The sequence below is a fragment of the Galleria mellonella genome, unplaced genomic scaffold (assembly GCF_026898425.1).
Source record: "Galleria mellonella isolate WM207_F2 unplaced genomic scaffold, CSIRO_AGI_GalMel_v1 utg63, whole genome shotgun sequence".
NCBI lineage: Eukaryota > Metazoa > Arthropoda > Insecta > Lepidoptera > Pyralidae > Galleria > Galleria mellonella.
Genome location: NW_026442130.1, coordinates 8,782,019 through 8,799,932, shown reverse-complemented (window position 1 = coordinate 8,799,932; position 17,914 = coordinate 8,782,019). Strand labels below are relative to the sequence as shown.

At 32.1% G+C, this 17,914-nt stretch overlaps 1 protein-coding gene across 5 annotated transcripts in view; it reads left to right on the top strand.

Annotated features, from left to right (window-relative positions):
- The window catches only part of LOC113521583 (uncharacterized), a 45,877-nt gene that overhangs the window by 27,424 nt on the left and 539 nt on the right, over nt 1–17,914 (top strand). For 2 of the 5 annotated variants that reach the window (XM_052899910.1, XM_031909820.2), the window contains 18 exons: nt 118–399; nt 511–643; nt 994–1,136; nt 1,640–1,841; nt 2,544–2,656; nt 4,178–4,258; nt 6,162–6,854; nt 7,237–7,330; nt 7,458–7,561; nt 7,641–7,950; nt 8,066–8,226; nt 8,411–8,589; nt 9,148–9,287; nt 10,146–10,382; nt 11,005–11,155; nt 15,069–15,320; nt 16,661–16,836; nt 17,528–17,665. In XM_052899910.1, the coding sequence (XP_052755870.1) occupies nt 118–399; nt 511–643; nt 994–1,136; nt 1,640–1,841; nt 2,544–2,656; nt 4,178–4,258; nt 6,162–6,854; nt 7,237–7,330; nt 7,458–7,561; nt 7,641–7,950; nt 8,066–8,226; nt 8,411–8,589; nt 9,148–9,287; nt 10,146–10,382; nt 11,005–11,155; nt 15,069–15,320; nt 16,661–16,836; nt 17,528–17,665 (3,589 nt within the window). The remainder of the gene's footprint in view (nt 1–117; nt 400–510; nt 644–993; nt 1,137–1,639; nt 1,842–2,543; nt 2,657–4,177; nt 4,259–6,161; nt 6,855–7,236; nt 7,331–7,457; nt 7,562–7,640; nt 7,951–8,065; nt 8,227–8,410; nt 8,590–9,147; nt 9,288–10,145; nt 10,383–11,004; nt 11,156–15,068; nt 15,321–16,660; nt 16,837–17,527; nt 17,666–17,914) is intronic. The other 3 variants (XM_031909821.2, XM_052899912.1, XM_052899913.1) reach the window with 3 other exon arrangements.

Here is a 17,914-nt window from a genome sequence, read left to right as displayed (position 1 = left end):
CCAATTATATATTTACATGTATAAAAATCAATAGTTTTGTATATACTGATATAGTTTATTTCTATTGGAACTTGTTTATTTATCAATAGTTTTTATAAATGAATAATATTATTTTAGCTAATCGTCCGGAACGTGAATGCCCATCGCGTCGATATGTTTTTGAGCGTCATGCTCGCAAACGTTTGAAACTTCCACCTTCAGACCTTAAAGAAATTATGGTTGCTAATCGAACTGAATGCGAAGATAAATGTTTGGCGGAATTTAGCTTTGTTTGCCGCTCTGCCACCTACGATTCTGAACTAAGGACTTGCTCACTTAGTAGATTCACGCGAAGAACACACCCCGAGTTATTGGAAGATGATCATAAGGCAGATTATTTGGAAAATACTTGCTTAAACGGTATGTAGATGACAATAGTTATGGATAACAATCCAACGTATCTATTCTGAAACGTATTTATTCTAAAAGATTATCAGTTACATTTCCTTCTTGGCATTAATTGTGTTTTAGCTGAACGGCGGTGCGATGGTTTAGCTGTTTTCATTAAAGAGGAAAATAAGCGACTTGGTGGGCCGTTTGAGGCTGATGTGTTTTCAAATATGACTTTGGACGAATGCCAAGCGATGTGTGTTCGAGCGGAAAAGTAAGGATTTAAGTTGTTCCTTCTGTACTCGTATATGCGCTTCCTATTGTTTTTAACCTTGTAATTTTATTTTATCTCTTTAAATGAATATCGATTTTGATTAATTTGTCATGTCTTTATTTATAAGATTTAATTATTTATGGATATTTTAATGGATACTTATTTAATATGATGTGAGAAACATTAACCTACATTCTCTTGAAAATGTTAACCTGTGTTGCATAATAGGTTTTACAAATTAAAATTTTAAACTTGAGACATCATTAACGTTTTACAATATTTTTATTTATCTCAACGAGGTGCTTTTATTAAAAATGTGGTTAAATTTGTTTATGTTAAACACTTTACAGATATTTTTGTCGGTCTATCGAGCACGATGCAATGACAAGACAATGTGTTCTCTCCGAAGAGGATTCTGTATCACAGAAAGATGATGTAACTGTTAGTGCATCACCAACGCATCATTTCTATGATCTTGTTTGTCTGGACAATCGTGAGTGTTATTCTTTATTTTTCCAATATTTAATTGTTAGTCTGTTAGTTAACTAGTGTTAACAATGATATAAATTTAAAAGTGTTTGAATTGTTTACAAAATAATAATCTAAACTATTAACAACTAATATAATTAAAAAATATTAACTTTACAACTTTTATGTGGTATGATTTATTGTTTTTTAGAGACCGGAATGAACGCGACCATTTAGGTAAAATATAGTCATTGAACTAGGATTATCTCAACTTTTCGGTTACATCGGTCGTGGTTATAACCTAACATAATATAATGACTATATTTTACGTAAACGATCACGTTAAATCCAGTTTTTTGTAAACTATGATTTTGAAAATATTTTGTAATTGTATAAATAATAATATTGTTACTAACATTTTATATATAATATGAATTGTTCGTAAACAGAATTAAATAGCTAACTTTGACTAACATGAACTGACACCACACTAAACCAAAATAAGGTTTTTCTCACAATTATGATCAGTTTCTCATCGGGCAGCTCGTGGCACGGAGTATCCAGATAATAGCGTAACGTCACACCTCTTCTCCCCTGGAAGGAGACCGGATACTGCCTTCCAGAGGTATAGAGTCAGCAGAATTACCGGGGAGTTCCATTCTGAAATTACTGGACGTTCGCTTAGTGAATGCTTAGACGAATGTTTGAGGCAGACAAGTTTTCAGTGCAGGTATGTCATGTAGAAGTAACTGTTTATTATGCTTAGCAAATAATGGCTCCTTTAATGTCTTTAACTAAATTGGACTGCTACTTCCTGTGTGCTGGAGTAAATATAGTGTTACAGAATATCTAATTATACTTCTTGCTTTTATATAGCTATAAAATATATGAGATTTAATTAAAAATGTTGTACAATAAAATGTACAACTACAAATACAAGATTCGTAATCGCCAGATCCTTCACTGTGAAAATATAGGCGGAGACCTATTTAGCAGTGGACAATTGACAGTTTGTAATGACATTTATAATTTTGAAAAATATTCATTCATTGTTATCCTATCCAATTACATATTTTATTATATTTTTACATTTACCTTCACCTAATTTTAAATGTCAACATAACAAGATTAATAAGTGCTGTTGTCAGTAATATCAAAACTTGATAATCTATATGATATAGAATACCTTGAAAAGTACATTCTTCGTAACATCAAGCTTTCTTTTAGGTGTATATTATTATACTCACACTTTATAAACAACGATAAAATATTAAAATCAAATATGTTTATCTCACCAAATTATTGCAGTATTTTCCGAGTAATCTCTTATAAACAGATTTGTGTTTGTGTGTCATAACAATTTAGCGATAACTGTATCTGATCAGTTTGTATGGTTCATTGTACGATATTAACAAAAGCTTTACAATTTTAGGTCGGCCGTGTACAGCGACCGAGCGAGGACCTGTCGCTTGAGCCGATACAATCAGAAGGATGGCATGCGCTTAATATACGATCCTGATTTTGATTACTACGAAAATTTAATGCGTAAGTATTATTTTATGGTATTTATTTTTAATTTATAAATTTATTAAAACAAGTTGTTATGTTTTAATTATTACAATTACATTATTATGTTTTATACAGATAAAAGTAATTAAATGTCTCAAAAATAAAATAGATAGATAGATATTCTTTATTGTTTTCTTCAAAAAAATTGTAAATATTAAATAAACTTGGGAAAAGTTTCATATGACATGAACCTATTGACAAGTGTTTAATTTTGTAATTATTACAGTAAAAATACTTTTAAACTTGTTATATATCAAGGTATCAAAAGCAGAAATTTTAATTTTAATAAATATCGTCTAAAAAGCGAAAGACTAAAATCGAATAACTATGTGACCGCATTTCATAGATTCTTAAAATAGGTTACTGCTGCTAACATGCTCGCATATATTTTAAGGTAGTATTTATAGATTGCAATAAACCAAATTGTATTGTGATTTTCTACAATGTAAACCTACATTCTAGTTTGGAAAGTGCGGTTATTAAATGTTGAAATATAAGATACGTAATACTCAAAAAGATCTTAAATAAAAATAATTTAGTTTAGTTTAATATTTGATTTGTATTTAGTTTTTATGTATCCTACTCTAGACATCAGGGTTATATATACAGAATAACAAGTAGAAATCAACTTACTACAGTAAGGTTCTAGAAATAGTAAAATATTTACGTTATTTTACTAATATTATAATTATACATATCTATACTTACACGATACAGAAAACATGGGTTCATGACCGTGAGAATAATTGTATGCGAGAAGGAAGGAAGGTTTCAATCAAAGTAGATACGTATATGTTATTCTAAACTGGATGATCAATAACATCTTTGTACAGATAGTAGCAAAGTATTATGCATATTGCAAAATATTTCCTTGTTTACATTGTATTGTCCGTGATCCGATGTCCGCTTTTAATTATATCTACTGTTTTCAATAACATATTTAATTTAATGGTGCGTAGATAATATATCTATTTTTGAAGGAAACTACTCTTCTTCACATATTCAATTTGTTGTAATCGAAATTTTGTGTCTATAGTAAAGTATTGGGTTAAGAGATTGGTTTAGAGATATGACGCCTTAGAATCGATTAAATTATTGTAACCTAAACTAAAATGCCATCGGTACTAACATATGCTTACTACAAGTGGCCAATTGCCTTAACAAGGCATGTAGCATACCAACCGACATTGAACCCATTGTGGTCTATAAATATCGTATGTTTCTCTAGATACTCATATGAAACTAGTTGTAAATATTGTAGATCACTTAAAACATTCTTATAGTGATTATATTATTGAATTTGTCGTAAATATTAGGAATACTTATCTATTTACTTGTAAACAATGTTGCAAATAGAATTTACGAGTATTATCAACTATGTAATTTTAATAGACTTAGTTGTGTTGTATATTACGTAACAATTATGTATATACTGTTATATATTAATACAATGTTATGTATGTCATAACTTATACTTTTGATAATATGGGGATCCAGATCAACTAGTGAGTGGTGAGAGCGAGTCGGGGGGTGCGACCAGCGGTTCCCAGGCCCCGTGGGGGCGGCCCACTACCACAGGTTCGGTGCATGGTAGTCCAAAGGGCTGGTTTTTTGATAATTTTGATAGTTAAATTTCTAGAAGTTACATGTTTATTTGTTTTTATATATTTATAAGTATATACTCTACTCTGTGGTATATATTTTATGCTTCATTATCTATTTATATTAGTTTTATTTTTATTATATTTCGCTAAATTCGATTTTAATGATTATTTTTCAATTAAAAGTGAACACTTAATTACTTGTGTTGATCCAATATTGAATTTTTTAAAATAAAAATTGGTTTTTTGTAGACAAAAATCAATTTCAAATCGAGAGTACTATCTTTAATCTAGGCTTATGAATAACTAGGTACTATATAATTAATTAATATATGTATAAGTAATTTAGGTCCTATAACTTTTTCAAAACTAGTTTATGTTCAACACGAAAATAAACTTTTGTGAATAAAAAGAATAATCGAAATGATTTCACAATGGTAAAATATCACGCGATTTTGTAAAATACATATAAAAAATTACAATCGAATTAAACATCTGGTTTATTAGGAATTTGGTTAAAAATAAACGGCCCTTGTTTACCATGTGGCATGTCGTTGTAATGTTTATATATTTGATTGATAATTAATTCGAATGAAATGTGACCATGACCAATTGACTAATGATATTACGATCACGTAAATGGATCAGATTATTATGTTGTCGTTATTAATGGACATAAAGAAATATTTTATAACCAGCTGTTTTTACATAATAATACGTTTAATTATGAAATAGGTGTTAATGATTAGGTATTTTCCTTTTTCATTTATATCTATTTTTATATTCCATCTCAATTTTCATATATACTTCATATATCTTTCTATGTTTTACAGACTACTGTTACCACTTCTTTCAGTTGAATCGTCTTTCAGTTTTTGAATAGGAGATAATCTGTCCTGGACTAAATCATTCTAAGTTAAAGCTAAATTTAGCTTTAACTTAGAATGATTTAGTCCAGGACAGATTATATTAGATGAGGTTTTTATCTAATAATTTTCTTTTAGTTTTTCTATGTTATAAATCAAGTCTATACTTACAGAAATAGTAGTCAAACACATACGCTATTATACAATAGTATCATAAATATTGTTTATTTTTAAATAAATAAATTATTATTATTTATTTTTTATCTATTTTTATATAATTATATAATACGAAAGTGTTATATATTACTGGCATGCATATTTTATGAATAATTTTTGAAGGAAAAATGTTAAGAGGGATGTATATAGTAGAAGGATTATTTTTATTTTAGTTTGGTTTTATCAGTTATTTACTTATAATTGGCTATAGTACTTATTATATTTTAAGTTGTTATTAATAAAAAAAGGATAAGAAATTAGATGGCTTAGTCCATGTATGAGTATATGGAGAATTTATTGCTTATTTGTTTTATATTATGTACTGCACGTTAGAATAAGTTTTTTTTTATAGTAGACAGATACTAGGCAGTTATAATTTATTATGTGAGTAGTATTGAGTGTTTTAGTAGCTTAATTTAGTAAAATTAGTTCGCATACCATCTCACAGTCCGAAAATCATCAATGTAGAAATTAGTGCATGATTTACAGCACCTTATACTTTTGTAGTTTTAGATACATATATATAAGGACAATTTATCTAGCATCATCATCATCATAAAAAAGAATAATGTAATTTGATATCGTCAAAAAAGTCTTTTGAATTTTTTTAACATGTATAAGTTGCCTGTCAATTGTTACAATACACTTATAATTTATGAATTGTAGATAGTAAAAATAGCACTTATTTTGTCAACTTCTTGATTGATTGAACTTCTCATTGCTGATTAACAACTTGACGACATGTAAATATAAACATATCATTTATCCATTCATTAACGTTATCTCTATCCTTCGAAGGTGGTAATGGCGGCAACGGTGGTGACCGAGACAGGTACCCACCAGGCACTGATCGCGATCGTTACCCTGATGATGACCGTTATCAAATGGACGACGAGCGGTATAGCGGTAGACCCGACCGGTATCCACCTGATGACCGGTACCCGGGCGGACCTGATATATACCCGGATAGGTACCCGGGCGAGCGCTATCCACCTGCTGATAGATATCCAGATGACAGATATCCACCTGGTGTGGGCCCTGACCGGTACCCGCCAGGAATAGATCGATATCCCCCAGGCATAGATAGATTCCCTCCTAGCAATAGATATCCAAGCGGCGACCGCTATCCTCTTGACAGTGGCAGATATCCGCTTTACGAATACCCTACTAATGATATTAACAGATACCCTACTTCTGATCGTTATCCTATCAGTAGATATCCTATTGACATTTACCCTGACAGATACCCAATTGACCGGTATCCGGATAGGTATCCCGTCCGTGGTAGTGGGAGATATCCTTCTAGACCTTGGATCCCTAGTCGTTATCCTGATAGATACGATCAGGACCGCTACGCTGGATCCAGTGATTGGGGGCGATATCCGTTTAGTCGGTACCCGGTTGGAGTTAACCGAGACCCGGTACCTTTAGGCGGAGATCGATACCCAGATTTGTATGACAAATATCCGCCGACCGGATCGTCATATCCTGGTAAGCACCATACTAATACACTAGTGATCTATTATTTTATAGCAAGTTTTATAGATAATTTATACTTAGGTACTCTGCACAAAATATTTTCCACTTACAAATTCATATTTATTTGTGAATAAAATATTGTATTTTACTACTCAGATATATTTCAACAAATAGTTTGCAGTTTGCATTTCGCGACCCTTGTATGACAAATCACAAAATAGCAACGAGCTATTCGTACTATAAAACTTCTACACATTTGTATTTTACACAATTTATCATAGAACGATTACTTCCTCATATTTCTACTGCATCCTTTTACTACTAGACGACACGAGGAATTTTTATGATAAATTGATTTTCAGTAAGCACATTATTTAAATAAAGTATTTTACAGCTGGTTATGGTCGCGGTGGTTACTACGGTTCAGATTATCCGCCACCAAGTCGATATCCGGGCCCAGACAGAGGAGTCCGTCCTTTACCAGATAGGTAAGTATTTATCTATGAGTAATCATGTCATATTTTAGGAAGTATATCATTATCAATAGCTATATTACACGTATCTTCTTTTTCTTTCTACTTTAATAAGTTCTTATAAATGTCTATGATTTCATAGGTATCCCGCTGAACCAAGACCTAGTTTTGGTTTGAGAAGACCCATAGATAGACCGGGAGGATATCGCGGTAGTTATCCCCTTCCTGGATTGGACCGTCCTATCGGTAAGTTTTGCTCTGATCATGATGTGATTCTCTAAGTAATATCGTAGGACAAAATAACTGAAATATTTGATTTTTAAAGGTGGAGGTGGTTATGGAGGATTTGAACAAGATGGGCCTATTGGACCAGGAGGACCAATTGGTGGACCCGTCGGAGGTCCTTTAGGTGGTCCAATTGGTGGACCAATAGGTGGTCCAATTGGAGGAAGACCACCAGTGGGCCACAGACCATGGCAAGGATCTCGGTGCGAGGAAGATAGCTTTAGACAAGTCGGTAGGCAGCGTATGCAGAGACGATTTGTGCGTCGGTTTACAACTGCTCTTTCGTTAGCACATTGCCAGCGGGAATGCATTGAAGCTCGTGACTTTATTTGTCGCTCCTTTAACTTCAGGTATGAAAAAGAACCATTAGAAATATTAAGTTTCGAATTCTTTACAATTCCGAAATTTGAGAGTGCTTAGTGAAATAAAGATTAGTTCTGGTTAAGGATTCAAATAATTTTACAGGGATACCGGTTTTGGAAGTGAACCTCGGGATAATTGCGAACTCAGTGACCGGGACACTCGTGAATTAGATGCTGCAAATCCTGCGCATTTCGACAACACTGCCAATGATTACGATTTTTATGAACGAGCTCTTGGTCGTATTGCTGACGATTGTTTGGATGGTAATTAATAATAATTACATTATAGTTAGTTCATATGTAATTATATTTAAATTCTAATTGGAAAGTTTAGTTTATATGATATATTGTTTTTGGATGCTGCGATGTAACGAGTACATACAGCCCACGTGTACATAGTTTTGGTGACATTTCCAGATACACTTTTAGAAATAATATTCATTTACAGTATCTCAAGTATGTAATGAAGACGGTATGGAATTCACACTGCGATTGCCAGAAGGATTTTACGGACGAATGTACACCTACGGCTTTTATGATCGCTGTTTCTTCCGTGGAAATGGAGGCGTCAATAATGTTCTGCGCATTACAGGCGCACACGGTTACCCAGAATGTGGCACACAACGAGTACGTTATTTGTTAATAATTAATATTTTTAAGTGCTATATCATAAAATGTGTTTGTCTCTCTGTCATCGAGTTGTTTTATTGGCGAAACTACTGATCCAATTTGTTGGAAAAATAGTAGAAAGATATAAGTTTATAGATGGGCGTCATTTAAACTTTGACATGAGTGTCTTTTTCAAAGAGATGTATGATCTTTTTTTGTGTTTCTCACTACTACTACTCAATGTTTAAAACATTTTGAGAATGTAATTAGGGATAAATACGAAGTCGTTTAATTAGTTTTTGACTTGATGTTCAATTAAAATCTTGTATTGTTTTCCTCAATACTACTGCGGAGATAGCTAAGAAAACAGGATTACATCAGCATATTTTCTATATAGAAGTTCACAACGAATTTAAGTATTGTTATACATAAGAATGGGTATAATTTGTCTGCATATGTGAAATATATTACCTGAAGAAGGCAACAAACATGGAGTGATTATACTGTGTAGTGAAATTATTATGATAATTTTATGTTTTAAAAATAACCATTAAGTAGGTATGTTTTTTGTTTTAGTACGGGGACACAATGACGAATATAGTAGTAGTGCAATTCAGCGACAATGTTCAAACATCGAGAGATAAACGGTTTAATCTCACCTGTCTATTTAGGGGACCAGCTGAAGCAGTCGTTACGTCCAATTATATCGGAGCTGGGTGAGATAATTTAGTTTTATTAATTTATGTCTATTTGGAAATTGCTGGTAGCTAAAAATAGATTTCATGTCAACAATTTAATTATCATTTTACACGCACATGTTGTTTTCAAATTAAAATTATGTTAATGTGTGTGATAATGATAAAAATTGTTTCATAAGAGATTATATTTTTATAACGCATTACTGTTCTAATTTATGTTTATTTATGTGTTTACAACATAAATAAATATACATTTTAAAGTTCAAATTGTTAGCTACCAACTTTTCATATTTTTCCAAATAGACATTTTGTGTTGTTGTTACAATATTAACAGTTAACGTAACGTGACTTTGTAATTTAGCGCTTTTAGCAGTTTTTTTCTATACTTTATAAATATTTGGGGTATTTTCGAGATATGTAAATAAGTAAAAAAGTTTTTATGTTTATACATAACGGTGGTATTTAATGGGATAATCTGTTTTGTGTGAGTTACCTTGTTTGTTGTTTGATTGACATGTTTTTAGTTGCAATTTTAAGGTAACTGCGGCGTCGGCTTCATTGTACTTAATTTATTTGGTGGTAATTTTTTTGTTTGTGAGTGCTGTTATTTCACTAACAGCTACTAACTAGAGACTTTGAATGAATTCGTAAAATATAATAGTATGAATATTGGGAATTATTTTAAGCCATCATTAGCTTTTTGCTTTCGTCATCCATGTGATGAATATAAATCATAAAATAGTGGATGCATTAAAAACAAGGTCATCTTTGTTATTCAATTAGGTTAATATAAGAATTCATTTAAAGTCAATGACTGTGCATTTAAAGGATTATCTCCAAGTCTTACCTTAGTTTGGGGTTTGATCCTGTCGACAGGTCGGGCAGTCCGATACCCATCGAGTATTTACCGGAGGAAAGTTCATTGAACTCTAAAGTTCGTTTGATGATCTTGTACCAAGGCCGACCAACTACGACAATAGCTGTAGGAGATCCACTAACATTCAGACTGGAGGCTCAGGATGGATATAATTACGCAACGGACATTTTTGCTACTAACGTTATTGCAAGAGATCCTTATTCTGGCAGATCTGTGCAACTTATTGATCGAGTAGGGTAAGTAAAATGTAGTTCGGATTGACCTTTTTATGATACTTAGAATGACAAATAAGCTGACGGCCTACCTGATAGAAAGCAGCAACCATCACTTATAAATATCAACAATCACCGTGGATGTTACCGAATAACCTGTGATACCCATGGTACTCCATATAAGATGCAATTCTTGAGGATTATGGTGTTATGCCTCTGCACTCTATAACTTCATTGCTATATTCCTAAAAAAATCACTAAAGACAAATCGAACGTGTGAAGTAGAGAGGAAAGTGATGACAAAGGATAGATTGATATTGGATTAGAACAGAGCCGTAGCTAGAGTAGGGCAGAAGCCAAAATTAAGTGATTTTGAAAAAGCAAATCTGTAAAATTTTTTGGGGCCTTTCATTTTAAGGTCGGCGTGGGCCTTGGCTTAGAGAAAGCTAAATATTAGAATATATATTTTTTTCTCTTGTAAATATGATTATAAATAAACTTTACAACTTATCATGAATTTCATCATGTAATACATGAACAAATACAGTACCTATCGCACGTTCAACAGGCTAGATAAATATTTATAAATCGACTTCAACCACGCTTTATTCACGTTATTATCACGTGATGTGTTCTATACTTTTAGATGCCCAGTGGATCCTGATGTGTTCCCTGAATTGGACAAAGGAAGGAGTGGGGACTCCCTTGAAGCTAGATTTAACGCCTTCAAAATACCGGAATCCAATTTCTTAGTTTTTGAGGCAACCGTGCGTACGTGCCGTGATGGATGTCAACCGGTTAGTATCTCTTTATACAATGTACAGGTTTATCTGTCTCGTAACTATGTCTTTATTCATCCAAGGTCCTTTGAGATGGCCAAGAGAACTGAGTGGCACCTGTCTTTATTTTTACATGTAATAATATTCCTACTAATTATAAATGTGTTGATTGATGAAACTTTGTAGAGATGTATGAATAGATGTTTGTTATTCTTTCACGAAAAAATGACTGAATTATGAAAATTTTTAAGAAATTTAGTACATGGGTAGGATATTTTTTAACTTAACACATATTATACTTTATGTTGTCATTCATGCGGGCGAAGCTGCGGGGTATAGCTAATAACAAATAAATGTAAGTAGAGCTTGTAATATGCTATAGCTATTAGTGGCATACCTAAAACATCTAAGGTCCGTGGTAAATCTTTCCGATGGGGACCTCCCTTTACCTAATAATTAAGTATTGTGCCCCACAAAAAACTAAAATTTAATAATTAAATATTAGACTCTTTCTGTGCTCATAGTTACTCGATCCACGGTGTTAGAGAAAAGATGTAGGAAGGTCCTTTTTAATCCTGGTTAATTAACATACGCCAGCCACGAGAACGAAGTCGTAGATAAAAACTAGTACTTAATAAATACGTGTTATATAATCAATACCAATTGTCTGAACCGATATCTTTTCTGTATTATTCATAACAAATTTATAAAGATACAGACCAAAACTAAGTCCCGAGTGAATTTTATAAATGCAAATATAAAAAGTCGGTAATGTTCATTTCTTAAAATGACTGACTGAGAATTGAATATGAGATGTTCCAAAACCTTCATCATCATCAAATCAGCCTTTAACTGTCCACTGCTGTACATAAGCCTCCCCCTTGGGGAGATTTGCCAGTAGTTGCCATGCTTACCAGTAATTGGCAGGCGGATTGTCAACCGCAGTTAGGCTTTGGAGATGTTTTAAGAGGGACGCTGCTGCCCATCCTTCGCCCTCCCTTAGTCCCCTCTTACGACAACTACGGGAAAAGAAGTGTGGCCAATTCTCTGCCGGGACCACACGCCCAAGACCTATATAATACAAGCAAAGTGACTCACTACGCTTTTGTCTATGGTAAGGATGTCATTATCTCAAATCATAATACAATTTCTAATCCGTGACTTTGTTTACGTGATTAGGACAAAAATTTGCCTATGTCTTTCCGTGTGTATTTTAAATAAAATTTATTTTATTTCAATTAGTTAATCCATCAAGGCACCAAGAAATAGTCAATAAACCTACTTTGACCCTAATATCAGTAACAAATAATTGGTCACCTGTGACCGTCTTTAAAATCATGTACCTTGCACTTGATTAATTAAATTTATTTTGGCATTTACGTCACTATTAGATAGTTTTATGCCTAATATAAATATCCAATTACGTCAATGACCATAAAAATAAACGTTATCAAATCATTACTTGAATGAGGGCGTTCTGGGGTTATCTATAGTCATCCAGTTAATAAGCTTTTGTCTATGGAATAATTTAGTTATTTATGCAGTTCAGTCATGTAATTACCCGTATATTTAGCTTTATTTGATTGCAATAGAGTTGCAAATTGTTACAAACGTGTTGCTATATTTAAAATGATTAATAGTAAATATTTTGAAATACGAGTATAATGCGTTTTAATACCCAAACAACATGTTTGTATATTCGGATAGATGAATAATAGAATTATAGTAGATATTATACGTTTTTTATCCAACTTGGTTTAAGTTAGTAGTTTACCTCGAAGATCGTAGTAACCATTGCCTATAGACTTGAACACCATGGACTTCGGTGTCACTGAATTAAATTTAAATCGTCCGTTATTTGTTTCAGTTTTATCGTTAAACACATAATAAGTAGTCATTTTATTATTGTATTTCTTTTGTTTTTTTCTTTTATTCATTAAAACCTTCCGTGGTCTTCAATGAATGGTTCAGCTGTAAAGTTTGCACTTAGCAACACATTTAGCCATTCATTTTTATTTCTACAAGATTATTTAATTTTTTTTTTCTCATAATTTCCATATACGGGTTTTAAACTATCACTATGCCAATATTCATATAAATGGATCAAGTCAGTAATTGACTAATAAACGGGAAAATGTAAGTACTTACTAACCTCATCTCTTGAGGATAAAACTAGTAAAGATTATCTTCGTCTTTACATCTATAAAAATTTTAAAACTACATTATGTTTACATGGTTTGTGGATTAATTTTATGGTAGTTATGTATCCGCCTGGATACATGGAGAGCTTCTGATTTATGATTGCAACCAAAGTCAACGATTCCGTTTATTGTCTTAGATAACATCAAAATGATAATTAAAGTCCACCTTCAAAGTACAAGGGTTATCCTTTGCACTTTGGAGGTGACGTTTGATAGCATTTTAAGATATTAGGATGGTCTCGGTGATTGATATCTGTACACTGATCGGCCTAGTCAATTATGTATTTTTCAATAAACCTAATTCTTACTTGTGTAGATCGTAGGAATGGTAGCCCACATTGTATTATATATGAATTTTTATGCAATTTATGATATAAACCTACTTATATTATATATTAATTTTTTATCAACACATATTGATAAAGAAAAAGTATAATCTATCTATCTACTATATATATAGGTGTTGACTTAGGTACTACAACAAAATCGTATGAGTTAAAGTTGTCTTTCTGACTGCTAGGTCACATTCACGGGAAAATGTCTATACAGATTTTAACGAAATTTTACTCATATTATAATTTTAATTATTGTTTAGGTTTATCTAAAAAGTGATGTAGGTTTTATCGTAATTAATTAAATGAATTATGTTAAATAGCTTGACCTTTGAATCTATGAAGCCAGGTAAAAGGTAGTTCTATTTACAGATTTAGTACGCTCGAAGGAGCTTAAAAAAGCCCCATTATCTTAGATTCTACTCGGATGGTAATTAATAGTCCCAAGGTAGGTGTATCGAATCCAATCATAAAGATGTGGGCATTTTTGTGCTTGTCTTCTTCTCAGTGATGGACTTTTAATTATAAATAGTTAATTAATATTTTTATTAACTCCTTTCCTTATAAAGATAGGATAGGTAAAGGTTTTGTTAATTAGGATATTTAAGTTTGCGAAAAAAATTTTCTAAATCGTGATTGTATTAAATAATATCATAATGTACTACTTTTGATGTGAATATAAAAATGTTTGTTGCACTACACCGTAACGAGTTTACTAGCTGTCATGTACTTAATTTAGCACAGGCACCTCCTACACGTAGAATTTGAGATAAACAAAGATATGCATAGAATGGCCACCCCTTCCTTTCTCATGAGTATCGTAAATATATCGGAAATTTATGGTCGAGAAATGGTCAACAGCGTCCTTCTCTAAACATTTTACATTGCGGTTGTCAACCCGCCTTCCAAGCGTGGCAACTATAGATAAATCCCCCAATAGGGGGAGGCCTATGTTCAGCAGTAGACAGTTAACGTCTGATATGATGATAATGAGGAACGATATAAGCTATGGTTATTTCTTTGTTATAATCTATCAATAGTTATGCCTCGGTCCAAATCGGTCTAGCATAAATAGTGAAAACGAATATACGTACTTACTAGCTGTATTCCGCGGCTCCTCCCGTGTGAATCCGTACAAAAAGTTTCCTATGTACTAAGTTGGGATTTAATCTACCCGTGTATCAAATGCCATTCAACTTCGTTCAGTAGTTTTTATGTGACAATGTAACAAACATCAATCCATCCATCTATCAGTAGATACAAATTTTGGCATTTATTATGTTAATAGGATTACGATAAACATATGAACGTAAAATTATTTGATAACGTCAAGCATGACGTTTGAAAAATGTGCCTGCTAATCAAATAATATTTTTAAATAAAATTTAATACTTTTAGGCATATTGCCCAAGTCACACAGGAAGATCTGAACCATCATTCGGCCGGCGTAGAAGAGATGTCAATACAACTGTTGGAGCTGAAACCAATGACACAATTGAAATCAGCTCTGAAAACGCTGATAGTAATGCTAATAAATCCGATGAAACAAACGCTGGTAACGTTTATAAGGTATCCTATGAAGAAGCAGGCGTCGATAAGTATCTGAAGGAAGAAGTCGAGACTCCAAGTCATGTGAGGAAAATGATTGAGGTGAGAATTTATCCATAATTTTATTTTGAGATGTGTCTTTATAAATAGGTAGACACTGATCTAACATATTTATCGTGGATGCCCCGTCTACTCTATTAGAAGCGAATGAAGTTAATTCTTGTTGCTCAGGATACACATTGGTATTCTATATTTTATTATTCTATTGGTTCCTTCAAGAAAAGTTTAAAATCACATTATCTTTTTACTGTTACTTGATTACTTCTACTAATATTGATTACAAGGTTGTATCATTGTGTTCTCAATTATTTAATATGTATATACATATACCTAGATGTAATGAAATGTAAATTTTGTAAATAGATATCATTGTTGTTATATGTCTGATTTGCACTACTGCTTCCCCTTTTGTTACTTCCTATACCACTGCGTTAAGTTGACTGAAAGTGATTTATTTCACAGATAAATTCACCTTTGCTTAAATTGTTAAAAACTTTTATTATTACTGTATGTTTTAGTGCAATTAAGAACATTGTACATTTTGCATTAAAATAAAAATATTTTTTTTTATTAGTAAGATACGATTAGATACTGAAACGTAAGGCAGGTATGTCTTATCCCTATATATTGAAATTGATGTAGTGGTTAAAATAAAAGATAATATTCTTTCACTATGTTTTTAAAATAATTTAGATTATTTAGCTATGACATAACTATCCAAAGTACATCTTAGATAACAATAGAAATATATTTCTATATATATATATATATATATATATATATATATATATATATATATATATATATATATATTATAAAATTAAGTTTTTCAATATGTATAAATAAAATTTTACCAATCAGTAGAGCTATTTAGTTTTTTACTTCTATAAAAAACTTGGAATTTTTATGTTGCTGAATCAGATACCATTCAAATCAACGACCTGATATCATTATGAGACGACTGTAACGCAGTAGTAGGCACTTTGTATTACGCAAATGAGGTCCCGCGTTCGATGCTAGTTTGGGTCAGCGGGTCTACCATGAAATGTTTTCCGAAATTTCGGAGCCAAACGAAACAGAAATTCGATGTTAAAATTACATAATACATGCAGTTTGGAAATATTAAAAATGTTAAAATATTGATCCTTTGGATATTTATAATTGGATGTATGACGAACAAAATGTTAAAATCCATTTATTGGTCCGATTTTGGTATAAACAAAAACATGAAATTGAGTACGAAATTTCGGAATTTCATTTCATGGTAGACCCTCAGGTTTGGGTTGTTATTTGCTTTCAGATGTTAACTATTTAATTCTACACAAGTACCTTATTAGCAGATCAATATATTAGACGGGACATTATTGTTTTTTATCCTTTAGGTATTCGACAATCGAAATGAGCTGTTAGAAGAAAACGGACAGTCAGATTCGGCACCAGTGGTAGCAACAGCGGGAATTTGCGTCTCACCTTATCACTACAGAGCGTTGCTGGTGGCGCTATGTGTTTTGCTCTCCTTGCTACTGGCTATGTTGACTGCTGCCTTGTATATTTACAAGTAAGTTGCTGATCATTTTCAATTTAGAAATATACATTTTTATTTATACAATATTTAATTTTGTAGTTTTAAAATAGTAGTAGTAGGTACTTACATAGGTATCCAATCTTGGTAGGAATTAAAACGTTTGCCAGCTGTTATAGTATCCCACAATATGGTGATTATGATTAGACACCTATTTATCGTAATTTTTTTAATGGATGAAAAAAGAATGGTAAAAGTATGGCAGGCACCAGTGAGGGATGATTGATGAGAATGCAGGTCAGTTAGCCCATCGTGATGAATACACTTTGCACGATGGTTATCAAATGAGGTCGTCCTGACAGGATATACTGCTAGCAATGGGACTGGTAGTTCGCATTACTAAAAATCTCTACCCCCATCCCCTATCGTAATTTATACACACCTACCTACAATTAAAAATATGTTTTATAATGAATTATTATGACCAAGGTATAAAATTACTTAATTGTTAAATTTACAACTAGGAGTTTTTATGACATTTCTAAAGTTAATTTAAATAGAGACGCCGGAATTGGGGTTTTGCAAAGAAGGCGCAATAAAACTCAACAAGCGCATAATACCTCTGGTTTTGCAAGCATCAATAGGTTATAGTAAATTCGTTTACATATTTCATTGTGTTCTATTCTATTTATTGAAATAGTCTATAGTTGTATTATTTCAATTTTAGACGATATTGGCGTATTCTGCGTAAGAATATCCAAGCTTCGAGTCCAGCACCAGCTTTACGCCCAGTGACTCCTGGTCCCAGGCCTTCGCGTCCATCATTGTTCTCAGCTTCACACCTTCATAAACCATTTTCATTAAGGTAATAATTATATAGCGTGTTATATATTGATGATATTATAAAAATACTTACAATATCATAAAATTGTGATTTACCTTCAACAGACAATCTAATAATTATTTTTTTTGTATAAATAGTTTCAGTTACCAAAAATTTAAATTTACACACGGTTTTGGCATCTCCCACATTAAAATTTTTGGTCATTAAAAGCAATAGTCGGGGTAATAAATCACTATACCATAGGCTCTATAAGTAAAATTAGTACAAAAC